Below are 14,375 nucleotides of genomic sequence, written 5' to 3'. Positions count from 1 at the left end.
TGTGTGTGTTTGGGGGGATCAGCAGCAAGGTTTATGGTCTGACTTTTGCATCCATCTAATAAACTAGAATTTTATGATGATCCTGTGAGTTGGTCCTTTGTAGCCAACGCAACATAGAATTCACATTTGCAGGCAGTAGGAAAGTCAGACCAGATTATGTTACACATTGGGATGAACAATATTATACCATGTATTTAAATGCACACTGACTGGGATAAGTGAAGGGAGGGCTCAGGATGCAAGAAATCTAGGGTCCTGGGTTTGTTTTGTCTGCCTCATGTAACCAAGAAACCGGGCTTTAAACCTACTGCAGCATTTATCTTAGAGGGTGGTAATCTATTTTCTATTAAAAGCTATTCTGGAAACAATTAATATATGTGCACTGGGGCAGTAATGTGTTTCAAAGGTTCTAGGGCTGTTGAAATATCCACATTTTAATTGATATCGCTATGGCACAGGTCGAAGCATATTTAACTTCCCTGTGAATATATCTTCTGCACTGTGCTCTTCCTCACTTTTAATTCCATGTGACCAAGGGATTTTTTTTCTGGTGCCACTTATCCCTTTGCAGTTTAATACACTGAGAAAAAGGGCTTGAATTTCCCCTCAAGGTTAATGGGAACAACTTCGCCTACCAGCCTGAAATATGACCCTATTCTAGGGCTATCCTATCATCCTGTCCTTTTAAATTCTCTCCCTTTCTCTTATTTTTTATCTAAGTCCATGAAGACAATGTTTATTTTTCTAGACTTCACCTCTAATATTTTAATTTTTGTAGCTAAAACACTGAAAATGAACCCACAGCTGGAAACTAAGCTATGGTTCACATAACATTCTTCCTCATAATCTAAAATCAATTAGAACTTAGTTTGCACTCATTGGAAATAAAACAAGCATTTGCTTAACTCCAAGAAATGTAAGAATCCAAGGACATTTTCTATGAATGCTTTACTGTTTAAGACTTGAATAGGTGAGTATTGCTGGTAACGTTCCTTCAAAAAACTCCAGCTTTCCACTGTAAGTAATAGCACATTTTGGCCTATTTATGTTAACAATGAACTAGACCAAAGCTAATGAGCAGGTTATTTTAGGGTCTTGGAAACCACAGTAAGGGGGGAAAAAATGACAGTTTCCCACAATATTGAAATATCATGAAAATAGAGTGGCTCTGACCAACCTCAACACAAAAAGCAAAAACTGAACAGACTGATGAACCCACTTCCAGGCATTTGGTTGACTCATTAGCATGTCCAGCCTCTTCTAAAGCATGGCTGCAGCAGAAAGCTGCTGCACAAAAGATTCCATTAAAGAAAAAAAAACCCATGAAGAAACAGATTTCTTTCTGGTCCTAGCTTCAGATGCTCAGAGTACCAAGAAACATTGTGCTTTTTCATGTTTTGAAAAACTCTACAAACTCTACAAATGAACTTGTTCATAAAATAAATAAAATGAACACAAACCTCTAGTGTCCAGCCTGACAGTCCCTTCATAAAAAAAACTTTCAGGAACTGAGAACGGAAAGTTAACATTTTCATTAGTGTAAATTTCATTACCCCATGCTGCTTCTCAGCCAGAATGCTGTGCACTAGCACAGTAGCATTAGGTTGAATTTGACGTGTAATCTTTCTGCTCTGTATTGTGCTGAATTCATAAAGAAATTGTTAACTAAATTAATTTAATAATAGTAGTTTCTATAACATTAGTAGGAAAACTAATTGACAGCGATGCTACACATATGGATATTGTACAATGAAGGAAGGATATTATTAAAAAAAAAACGCCTGGCCAACAAACTAGCATTGTTTCAGAACTTGCTTAATAATTCAGTACTAGAATCTTCAAGGTTTTAATTTTAGCCATTTTCTTCATTTATTAAACAAGTGATCAGATTTAGAAAAATTACTGAGGAGCTAAAAGCAAGGGTTTTGATCAGATCTTGGGGAAGATGTTGAATCTAACAGATTTAAGAATCTTTTGAGCAGGAGGCTTGGTTTTGCATTTTTATCATTGAGCAGAATAAATTTTATGTGCACCACAGACTACTGAAATCTAGTGTATATGACCTCGATTAACTTGGCACTTGCAGTGTAAAACAGTTCTGCACTATTACTTAGCATGGCTGGGTCTCACCCTTTAATAAGATAGTTTGATGTGTTAAATGTTATTTAAAGAATTATACAAATGTTTAGTACTCCGCATTCTGCCACCCTCTTGGCACTTCCCACTGTCTGTCTAATCCAAGCATCTCTAATGGCTATTCTCAGTTCTGTTTAACTTTGAAATACTGGAGTGATTGTAGGCAGCATTCTTTTCAAATGACGGTGATAAGAGAGATGTGACTAATAACAAGAGGTGCAATATAAAGATGGTTCAGAACATTTGTTAAATTATGTATCAGATAATACAGAAGCTGATTGTGAGAGCAGAATTCTTGCGTGTAGGGCCGTAACTTTGCAAATCTTCTTAAAGTATTTTCAGATTAAGTAACATCAGTGTTGCTCCTGCATCACAGGTATCACAGTACACCGCTGGTAGGGCTAAAAGAGTAAGTGCTGTTAGTAGATATCTGTAGGGGCACTGGCTAGCACAGCTCTAAAGGACTGTGCTTTTGATAATACTTTTAGAGAGAACCGTAGTTAGCAAGAAACATATGGTTGTTCATAGACATGCATAAACCAGAAAAGAGAAAAGATTGTATATATTCTAACATTATAAAAGCCCAAGTCTCATTCTGTCTGTCCGTAATGCTTTATTCGTGCTCTGACTGGCTGACAGATAGCTAATCAGAGTGTGAACAAGCATTCCAAAAGGAGCTGGCAGCCGGTGGAGTGTCACCAAGATGGTGGGGACACAGGGGATGGAGGCCGGGGGTAGGCCAGCACAGCTGGTCCCACCCTGCTCCCTGGAGGCGGGAGCAATGGAGTAGACAAAACCCTGCTCCCTATAAATTTGATATAATATTCCAGGCATAGAATCTAATACTGGAGGTGTGTGTTGAATTAGTCTTGAACCTCAACTTCGTCTTCCCCACAACCTCTTCCCCCCTGCAGCTCCTCTCCTCCCCCCTCTCCCCCCTTTACTGTCAGACCCTGCTTTCCCTGAGCTCATAGAAGGGAGGAACAAACTTGAAAAAAATGACCTTGAAATGAACATAGCTGTAGTAATTTGCATATAGTACCCATAGACTTAGTACATCCAAAATTGAGGTATTTCACCTTTTTTGAAACTGTTGCAAGTTTTAGCACAGGTACTTCATAAACACACTTTTAAGTAACATTTTGGCACCTACTTATATATAACACAAACTATTCATGAAACTTATCCAAAGCCAAAAGTTCATTACCATGTAGTTCATTGGGCTAGGCCCCACCAGTCAACAGCTTTTCCAGCCATGGTGATCCCACAGCTCAGCACTGCTCATTATGTGTGTGCACTCCAGATGCACGCCCCCAGAAGGATACATGTGCTAATTACCCCCCTCTTCCAACCTGAAACCGGGTGTTCTTGTCATGTGTCCTGGGATCCTCCAAAAATGTATATGCAGATGAGCCACAGGGCAACCTGGTCTGGCTCTACCTCTTGGAGAGCAGGGCCACACTAATTATATACATCAGGCTGAAAGAGAGGATGACAGTGATTCTGGACGAACTGTTTGGCCCAGTTTGGTGAAGTTTTAAGGCTGGTGAAGAAACAGGAATCATTGGACATGGGAAAGAAAGGTGCAGCTCAGCTATGGGAGTGAAGAAGTAGTCAAAATGTATTCAGTGTCATGGTTCATTTGAAAAAAGTAGGTACTGAAGGGGACTGCATTCAATGGGCATTACCCAACTTCAGATGAGTTCCACTATCCTATCCTTGTGGTAGGTTCCCATTAACGTGTTTGCCAAATGTGGGCTAAGTATTTTATAGTCGTGTTCAGTGTTGACTGCATTTAATCAACTTCATAGTCAGTTTCCATTACTGAGCACATCCTGCTTTTAGTAGCAGTTTAAAGACAGGCAGTATATTTAGTGAGGTCTCACTGTGTACAAATTTAAGATGAGGCTCTTTTTTCTCCATGGTAGTTGGGTAAAAAACTCATCTTGTATTTGAGTAAATACAGTATGTCATCTGTTCTTACCCTTAAATTAAGAACATTACACAAAAAATGTATAAAACTGTATAAATATGTAACTTGATGCCTGGATCATCATACTTAATGAATAGTTGTCAATAGCTAGTTTAGAGGAGGTATCAAGCAGAGTTTCAGAGGGGTCTATCCTGGGACTGGTATCTCTTAACATAAATGATTTGGATGAGGGGACTGAGTGCATGCTTAGCAAACTTGTGGATGACACCAAATTGGGTAGAGTTGCAGGCACTTTGGAGGGTAAGGCTGGGATGCAGAATGATGTGGATTGACTGGAGAAATGTTCTGAACCAAACAGATGAAATTCAACAACAAAATCAAGTACTAGTTCCTGCACTTGGAATAGAATAATAGCACACACAAATATAGATTGGGGTATTATTGGCTAAAATGAGGTACTGCAGAGAACGACCTGGGGATTACAGTGGACCATTAACTGAATATGAGATAACACAGTGTGCTCTTATTGCAAAAATAAAGACAACAGCATGGGGAAGAGAGGTTGGGGGGGACGAGGATTGGTTGTACCTAATAGGAGTGTCTCTTGCACGCAGAAGAGAAGCCTGAGAGGGATCTAACTTTCCTAATAAGCTTTTAATTGTGTATTTTCATAATATTCTCCTTTATACTACAGAATAAATATAGAACACACAAAAAACCTGTTCCTACAGTCATTATTCAGGTAAAACACCTTTTAATCTTAGCAAGTGTTTTGCTTGAGCAAAGGCACAAGGATTGGGTTTGAAGCCTTGATATTTGATTTAAAGAAGTTCCATGTGAAAAACATCAGATTTCTTAAATGTTAGTGCAGCAATCAGCCCCTTTCCAGTTTAAAGTCATGTTATGTTTCATAATTTTTGTAAACACTGATATTTCACTCTTTTTTTTTTATTCTAGACCAATATGATCGAGAAGCCAGCAAATGTTGGAATGCATTTTGCAAGACTCATAAAAATAACTTTTTCAAGGATCATAATTGGCTGTTTCTGGAGTTTCCAGAAATTCTTCCACAAGGAAAGAGAAATTGGATGGAAACAGAGGGAAAAGATCAAGATCATGTAAACAGGAATGCTGTAAGCCATGCCATATCTGCAGTTATTCCTGGAATGTTGAAAGAAGACAAATATTCTTGCCAGAACAGTTCAGAGGACTGTTTTACTTCTGTCCAAGGATGTACATACACCAAAAGACAAATGGAATCTGTTGTTGATAAGCATCACATGAACTCTGAAAAAGGACTTAGGAAGCTAGAATTTTTCCCTGGTAGCAATGCTACTTACAGAATACTAGAGGTACTGCACTGCAAACTTCTCACATGTAATCTACAGCTTGAAGCGATTGCTTAAAATGTAATGCTAGAAAGTAATTTTTCAGTCAATAACTACCAACCGTGCACAATACCAGCTTTAACTTCTGGCTGGAATTTTCAGAGGAACCTAAAGAAAACAGGTCTCAGATCTCCAAAGGTATTTAGATACCTAATTCTACTGGGAGTTAGGTACTTAAATACTGTTGGGGATCTGGGATTTGTCCAGTTTCCAATTAAAGTCATTGGGAGATGGACTTCTAATCCCTTAAGAATTTTGCGGCTGAATATACTTTTGTTCTGTGTAAGCTAGTGTCTTGTCCCAGAACAGCAAATTTGTACAAAAAAAGCTGTATTTTCCTGGGTAGCTACTTCTGAGAGGTGACTGCTCCAGCTACTGAGAAGTTAGGCCCTGATCCTGGCCCCTAGGGCCCATGTTTCGAGTGTTGGGGTATTCAGCAAAACAAAGCCTCTTCTCCCTGTTTTAAACTTTTATAATTCTTGTGCTTGATTTTGAACAAAAATTCTGAGTTAAGCCTTATTTGTTGTTTGTTTATTTTTGTTTGTTTCTACTTCAGTTCCAGGTTGGTTGTCATGCTGGAAACAGTGTATTTCCTATTTTGAAGGCTCCACGGTAAGCTGTGCCAGCCACCACCCCTTCCTCCAAATCCATACCCTATGCCAGGCCTGTCCAACTGGTAGCCTGGGAGGGGTTAAAGTGCGGCATTCAGGGCTTGTCTGTACACTGATTTGGTACAGCTCTGGAACCCAGGGATTCAGAGTTGCCGTTCACCCACTCACCTCCTTGCTTGACACCAAATTCAGGGTCTTTAGTCACAGCTAGCAACTCGACTAGCAGGGAAAAAGGGGGGCACTAGCGGTGGCAGTGTTCACCTCTGGGTGCCAGATCTGTGTCCAGGCTGCAGCTCCAGGAGTATCTCTGACAGGCAACTGCTGGGGGTGGGTTTTCCAACCCGCAAGAAGCCCTGAAGATCAGATCTGGCATGCAAGGCAATTAAGTTGAACAGCCCTGCCTTATGTTAACTAAACAAAAGTATTAAGCTAGTCTGCTCCTGGAAAAAATGCTGACTTGATTGCTGTAGATAGCAGGGAATTTTACTTACAGCATGCAGGACAGTGTTGATAGGTGCAGTGTATAATGTTCCCCAGGAAGTTCCTCAGGACTGTCCTAGAACCAGTGAGCAGGAGTATCTTATGAAGGTAGTTGTTTTTGGTTCTGTTTTTTTTCTCCGTAAGGCACCCACTGTTATCACACAAGTTACCAAATAGCCACCAAACAGAATCTGGGGTCACGTTCACTGGTGACATGAATGACAGTGCCATGCACATTGCACAGTGTTGTGAGTGCTATCCCTGACCACCTGCATCACTTCTGAATTTCACTATTGTCTATCAAATGGAGTCAGCTTATAGTAATGTGAAGAGAAGTTCTGTGTTACATTACTTAATCCCTTGAGCCATGCCATCCCATCTGCTTAGCAGCTTCTGTTTTAGGAGGTAAGCACATTTTCTTTGCCATGTATGTGCTTAGCATTTATTGGAAGAGATGTGCACAGATCAGAGGAAAGACGAGACTTCTTTCAACTCTTTTCTCCAAAAGCTAGTACTGGTTCGACAGACAAATACTATTAGTTTCCATTTCCATACTGGCTTTCTTCCTCGATGCAAATTCTATGATAGGCTTACAACATCTGTTTTATAGAAGCACACCATTAACCAGACATGGAAACTGAGGCATAGAGAGAATTAAGTGCCCTGCCAAGAGTACACAGGCAGTGGGTTTAAGTGTTTGGAATGGTATGTAGGTCTCACTACCAGACCAAACATTTTTTATCCCTTAAACATCATGTAATGAAAGAAGAAACTTTTGTTACTAGGGAAAACAAAGTATAAGAGAAACATATTGGTTACATATATCAGGAAAAAACTCAAACTGATATTTAGTAAACAAGAGATGTTTTTAATGCAAGAGTTCTCATAATATGAATCTTATTGGTCAATATTTTAGGTGGTGATTTCAGTTTATATGCAAATCGTACATGTGACCAGATAGGTGTATTGAAACACCTTACCTCACAGCCTTTCCTGTACTGCCCAGATCAAACCCAGCAACCTTACCTATTCAAAGGCATGCATCCTTATATCTAAGTAGAACTTAGGCTATATTTGGTATCATAAAAATTGCCTTTTGTCTACATACAAGAAAGTAGGTAGAAATAGCTGGGATCATATTCTGGTTGAAAGAAAAAATTCATCTCCTTGGGAATATGGATGTATATGTTTTTATCATCCAAAATTACAAATAAAAGCAATGGTTCTTTACACAGATATTGCTTCTTTAACATAAATCAACAGTGGGATAACCATCCAGACCAGACTTATACCTGTTATTTGACTGGAAACTGTTCATTAAGCTCTCTTCCTGCTTTCTCTGATCATCTGTTTATACATCCTAATGACCGAGTCATTTAGATAACTAGGTCAGTCAGTGCTGATGGTCTATGTTCCCCCTCCCTGCCATGCAAAGCCAGCCCAGGCTTCTAGATCAGGGCAAAGCCCAAGTTCACTCCCACTATCAGACCCTAGCCATTCAGTCCCTCCTGCTCTCGTTCTCTGTGGCCCTGACCTGCATCTAGTTCTGCTCCTAAGAGAGGGTCTTTACCTCTTTTGGGGAGGCCCAGTGCAACCTGAAGTTTCAAGTAGCAAACAGACAGCTCCACTTCAGTGAAGACATTTACTGAGCTGATGGAAACAACCAATCAGAGTGCAAATGCAGCATTTGGACAGCAGGTGGTAGAGCGCTGCCATGATGATGGGGACACGGGATGGGGGTGGGGGGCAAGGCCAGCTTTGCTAGCCTCACCTCCCCCCCTGCAGGTGGAACCCCCCCCCGCTCCTTGGAGGTAGTGGCAGCAGTGCAAGGGGGAGCAGGGTTGGGATGCTTTTGGGGGGGACAAGTCCATCACCCTTTTCCCTCCCTTCCTCCCCCCCACTTCCTGCAGGCATTAAATATGGAAGGGTGGGGCTGAGGCCAGCACTGCAGGCCTTGTCCCCTCTCTCTCTCCTGCACTGTTCCCTCCCAATGCTGGGGGGAGTAGCAGGGCTGGGCTGACACAGCAGCCTGGGAGGGAAGGAGCAGGTGGGGGAGAAGCCAGTCCTCAGGGGTTGCGGGGGGGCAGACCAGCAGACCCGGGGCAATGCAAGGTGGTAGGGGAATGGGAGGAGCAGCTTCAGCCCCAAAACAGCAGCAGGGAGGGTGGCAGGGGGCGTGCTGGACCCAGCTTGGCCCCGAAATGGATGGGGGGAGTGGCCCGGCCTAGCCCTCAAATGGCAGTGGGAAAGATGGGGGGCAGGCCCAGTATTGGCCCCACAATGGCAGTGGAGGGGTGGGGGCATGCCGATCCCAGCCTGGCCCCAAAACAGAGGGTATGGGGGTGGGGAGTGCACACCGGGCCCAGCCTGGCCCAGAAACAGCAGTGGGGCAGTTGGGTAGGCCCGGCCCCAAAACGGCAGTGTGGGGGGGGGGCAGGCCTGGTCCTACAGCGGAGTGGGGGAAAGGGCGAGCAAACTCGGTCCCAATGGTGATGGGGGGAGCCGGATGCAAGTTTCTGACCCCACCTGCACCCCCTGCCCATCATTCTTGATGGGCAATTGGCTAGTATTAACAATAAACCCTCATGGTTACTCAAGGTCAATCAGAAATTCAGCTGCTTGCCCTCACCCATGCTAGAAGATGCATTTTACAATCCATGGACTTATCTGGTTAGTAGTTGCAAAACTGATAAAGGTTTTGCTCTGGATGGGATGTTTTAGGTCCAAGAGAGTTCTCCTATTGATTCTTTATACATAGCCTCTACTAAACTGTATAATTTGGAATACCTGCTGGGCAGAGGCACAAGTTCACTTCATTCTATTGCCATAACATGCTGTCCAAAATCCATAGCACTTTAGGAGAAATTAATGAATTTTCTGAGGGCTAATCCTCTTTGTGCAGTAGCTTAGCTTCTGTTCTGTTCACCTTTTCTTATGCTGGTTGTGAAAGAGTTGATAAAACTCTGTGTCACTTGCGTTGTTTGGTGTGAGGGAAAAGGTGGCTTTGTAGTGGATGTGAAGGGAAAGGGTTGTAACATTACAGGAAAATAACATGCATTTGATTAAGAAGACAATAGGTGATGGAAGGAAACAATGAAAACCACACAGTCAGATCAAACCCAGCACAATTGATACCTGGGAATCAGGATACCTAGACCTCTTCAGGACTGTTGATAAATAATTATCTTAATTGCAGGAAAACAAATGTTTTTCCTGTTACTGATTATATGACATAAATGGGCCAGTGCTAGAGAATCTTAGTGGAGCTGCAGAGAGCTACCAAACAACCTCACAGTAAAATTTTGACCTGTTGTCATATGTTGACACAATGCAGTATCAGGGCACCATCACAACTATTTATGGCTCTCTAACTCCATCCAACACCATCTTCTTTACCACTTCTTCCCTGGCTATTGGGCAGTGCAGAAAAGTCTATGAGTCTGCTCTTCTTCACCAGTAGTTGGCAAGTATTCTTTCAGATCTGACTCATTTGCTCAGTGTACCCAGTGCTGCCTTGCAAACTTACAGAGTCCCCCAAGAAGCCTTGTTCTGTTCTGTGACCATCAACATAGACTCTTATCCTTTACAATAGCAATTCCTTAATCACTGTTTATTTTGTGTTCCTAGTGATGCACCTGGGGGCTTTCTGTACTGTTGTGATTTTGCTTCAGGAGCAGTGGAGTTGGTAAAGGTATTTAATGTGTTCATTTTTGAGAGTGTGGTGTACCCCATAAGCCTGGAATACAGAAGGCTGTAAGAAAACTGTCCTTTTGAAATGGGGTATTATGGTTCTGACAACACTGGAGTTTTCAATACTCCAAAGAACAAAGTCTTGCTCTGCCTGGAGAGAATGAATGCTGTCAGTAAGCCTGTCTCGCAGCTTGAACAAGATCCCAGAACAGAATCAGCTTTATGTGAAATGTTTTACAAAACGGAATAATTGAAAAAACGTTTCTTGAGTCATGCTAAATGTATTAACCACTGCTATTCTCTTGATGCTTCTCTTAATCTTTATCCTGACAGTCACACTCATCCTACAATCCAGCCTGGTGTTCTGCCTTTGTTCATGATGTGTGTGATGATGCTTTACCCTACCCTTTTCCAGATGAGATCTCGGATGTCATTCTTCTTGTCTTTGTGCTCTCTGCTATTCATCCTGACAGGTAAATGAAGACTAAAGGGCAAAGCAAATGGGTTAAAGCTCTTTTATCACTAGTGGTTTTCAAGAATATCAAAGCAAGATGATGAATCTTGAATTTATTATTTAGCATGCTATATTTTGCATAATACAGGGCATTTTAAATGCCATTTCCCCTTTTCAGATGTGTGAGAGAAGCTGGTCAAACTACTTCATTAGTGAGGCTTCTGTCACCATCAAAATGAAATGAGTGTATTCTAGTAAGACACATACCTATTAAAAGTGACAGTGCTTCAAGAAAATTACAAATTCAGGAACAGACTGCTAGTCTCCCAGAGGGAAATTACCCTTGGTGATCATAAAACAAACATCCTTGATTTAGCATCTTACAACATGTTGATAAAGGTCTGGGCTGCTGATTTAGTTGCACACAAGTGCATATGTGCTGGCCTCTTAAAAATAAATTAATTTAAGAGTGTGTGGCTTGTTTGGATTAAACACATTTAATCTAATTTTCATGCACAATATTATGTTGGAAGCTCTCGGGTTTGCTACTAAAGCCATGTTCAGTATCTAATGAACCATCTTTTTTGTTCCTAAATCTGACTAATTTTGAAAATATCTTCAATGGAAAAAATACCAAAGGGTATATGTAATTCATACTCACCAATTTAATGCTGCAATTCAGTTCCTCATTTATCCAGACTGTACAAAAGGAAATGCATATTGTACCTATAATGGTAGGATTTTTGCTTTACAAACTGCATTGCAAATGGACTTCCATGTACTCAGCAAACAATAGAACAGTATTCACCGCTTTAAATTTGAAAGCTATATCTTTGCTTGAGTGGTTGAGTTATTAATTATTAGTCTTTTTGCTGAAAAAGATCTTCCTATATAGGATATCTCTCCTTCCTGTTTGTTCAAAGATGAGCACAAGTCATGTGCAGAAGTGTGTTTTCCAAAGCCTGGGTGCATATTCCAAACACAATTCAAAAAGAGGATTCAAATCTATATGAGTGCAGTGGGCAAGGTTTTAGACCAAATATATTTTATTGCACCTTTTTGCCACTAGAAAGAATAAGTGAATGTTCAATCATAATTCCTGGGGACTTCCTCACATTAACCCTTTGAGCATAAGGGTTTTTTCCCCCTGAAGTTTAGGAGCCAGAAGATATCTCTTTGTGTAGTAATCTTTGTAGTATAATGCAGTCTCCAAAGGTTTATGTATTAAAATCAGAGGTGTTAAGTCTATGGATTTCAGGCAGAATCCATTTTGCAGAGCCATGTCACTTGATCTGTGGGGCTCCTAGAAGGGCCAGGAATTTTGGGGTAGGGTGAGCAGGGGGAGAGCCTCCTACTGAATTCTAGGGTAGAGCCCTGTTGGGGAAGCTTTTCAACAGCAGTTAGGCAAGAAATAGCTGAGTTAATCCCTGCCGGTTCCTGAGATGACACGGCAGTTAATGCCACTGCCAGTTGCCCTCCTACCAGAGGTGGGTCTGGATGGAGCCCATAAGCAGCACTATGAGCCAGACAGGTTTGCCATATGTGTTCTAAAAGATACCAGATTCATTATAGGCATCATGTCAAAGTAAAGTGATAGCATAAAGAAAACTGTAATCTAGACCCTTGCTCTTAAGAGCTCTTAATAGAAACTGTCTAGAAGTTTGAAATCTGAGAGATGACAAAGAAAATGATAGTTAAGAGGCTCAAATAAAAGAGCCTGGATATCTGCAAAGGTCAGTTCCTCAGGTGTTTATTGTATTTACTGCCTTAGAAACCATCAGGTAATATTTTGCTGTTAAGCCTCTATGTTCACCTTTTTTCAGTTGCTCATCTTGGATTTTGAGAAACAAAGTTCTGCTAGGAGCCCCTTCTGAAGTTGGTCTCAAAACCAAGTGATAATTTGGAAGGTGTCAAACTTCTTTGTGCCCTGTATTGAATGTACTATTACTGGGTCATATTTTTCAGAACATTTCCATTTTGTACATATATGTATACGTTTTGTCCAGATTTCCTTGTAAATGTCCAAAAGACATATTCGCCTGTGCAGAGTCTTTATTTTTGTGCCTAACTCTCTTTGCTGACTATTTTTGTCCCTTTACCCATTATTGTTAGGGCAGAAATATTGGGGCCAGCTGTGTGTGTTCAAACAGGTCCTTTAAATATTTGATTTCTAAGGAAATCCCATACTTAAGTTAAAAATAAAAGAACAAATTCTCTTTTTTACATGCTTCCTCTTGGCTCATAATTTTCTTTTTCTCCTGAGATACCTCCTAAAAGTCAGAAATAGTCAGCACCTTCAAGATCAGTGGGAGTAAGTTGGACTTCTTCAGTGCTGCTGTTCAGGGGCTAGTTTGTGCCATTAGGTATAGCTCCAGGCAAGCATCAATGCATGAGTTGCAACACTGTAGAAGGAGCCCCAAGGGGGATTGTGCTTCAGATACCTTCTGTGCTCACCCTTTGTGTTCAAGAAGGCTTTATTATACCACAGTATAATAAAGGGTGACACTGAGTTCCCCCCACCCTCCACCAATATGTCCAGATTTGTTTCTTCTACTGGATTCCCCTCCACAAGTGCAGTTTAGTCTCCCTTCCATTCCCAGAGGATAGACGTACACATAGCACAATGATATGCCTGGTATGAACACCTAGATAGACAGATTAGCTGGATAACTAGATACAAAGATTTGATGGATTCCCATCTGCCTTTCTCTCCCTTCCCGCTTTAGTCTTTTATCTTCCTACCTAGAAAGATGGCCTGATCCACTCCATCCAGTCAGGTAGATGGTTGTTTATTTCACTGTATGCCACATTTCTGTCTGCTGCTTTGCCTTTAACTTACTTCAGCCTTCCTCTAACCATGGAGGTCCAGATCTCAAGAACCCTACATTAATCCATCCTTTAACTTTTGTTTAAGAGGAGGAAAGAACTTGATTCCTCTCTCCATCATGTTTAAATTTGTGTCCCTTTGCACCCCTATTTGTGAATCTCTCTTCTTGTTTTTTGTACTGAGGCTGTTAGCATCTAGTATGTTTAGGAGATTCTATACTCTGAGGCCTCAGAAACCTACATGTTGGACCAAGCAGCTAAATAAAGCAAGTATCTTTGGAATTTCACCAGTATCATATTTGCTTTTGAAGATTGCAAGGAGTTGTAAATAGACTGACTAAATTACTGAAACCTGGAGAGATGTTGTTATTTTGAGACTATGGAAGATATGATACAACACAGCTTTGTTTTAAAAAAGGTACTGTCTAGAGATTTCTTTTAGTTCAGCATTTGTTTTTCAGCTTGTTTATATCTGTTAAATCACAGTCTGTCTTTTTACATTTTTTTTCTCTCTTAGGCTACTGTTTGTCAGAGAATTTTAATGTCCAAGGAGATGGTATTAGAGCTTATTTATTTACAAAGGTATGATGCAAAAGCAACAAAAATGAATTTTGGTTTTATAGGAGAGTACTAAGTGTCTCTTGAAATTGTTAGGGTTGCTAAAGTTCTTACTTAAAAGACCTGTAATTCTCATAGACCCCCTTATTTGATTTTTCCCTTTTTTCACAAACTTGAAATTTATTTTTTTTTAAAGATCCTTACAGAAGGAAGATTTCAGTTTCCTTCCCCAGCTTTGTTCTGCTGAAGCTGAAGATATAGTCTGGCTATTTTTATTTAACAGCCATAGTGTTTATTTG

General features: G+C 40.8%; 1 protein-coding gene across 1 annotated transcript in view; it reads left to right on the top strand.

Moving 5' to 3' along the window:
- METTL8 (methyltransferase like 8) overlaps positions 1–14,106 on the top strand; it is a 19,819-nt gene extending 5,713 nt beyond the window's left edge. Inside the window, 6 exon segments of the mRNA XM_019522850.1 lie at positions 5,027–5,421; positions 6,020–6,069; positions 10,176–10,239; positions 10,572–10,711; positions 13,830–13,936; positions 14,036–14,106. Of these exon segments, the coding sequence (XP_019378395.1) occupies positions 5,027–5,421; positions 6,020–6,069; positions 10,176–10,239; positions 10,572–10,711; positions 13,830–13,936; positions 14,036–14,106 (827 nt within the window).
- The last annotated feature ends 269 nt before the right edge of the window (positions 14,107–14,375 follow it).

This window comes from Gavialis gangeticus, unplaced genomic scaffold (genome assembly GCF_001723915.1).
Source record: "Gavialis gangeticus isolate Ggan-Ray unplaced genomic scaffold, GavGan_comp1, whole genome shotgun sequence".
Lineage (NCBI taxonomy): Eukaryota > Metazoa > Chordata > Crocodylia > Gavialidae > Gavialis > Gavialis gangeticus.
This window is presented reverse-complemented; position numbering and strand designations above follow the sequence as displayed.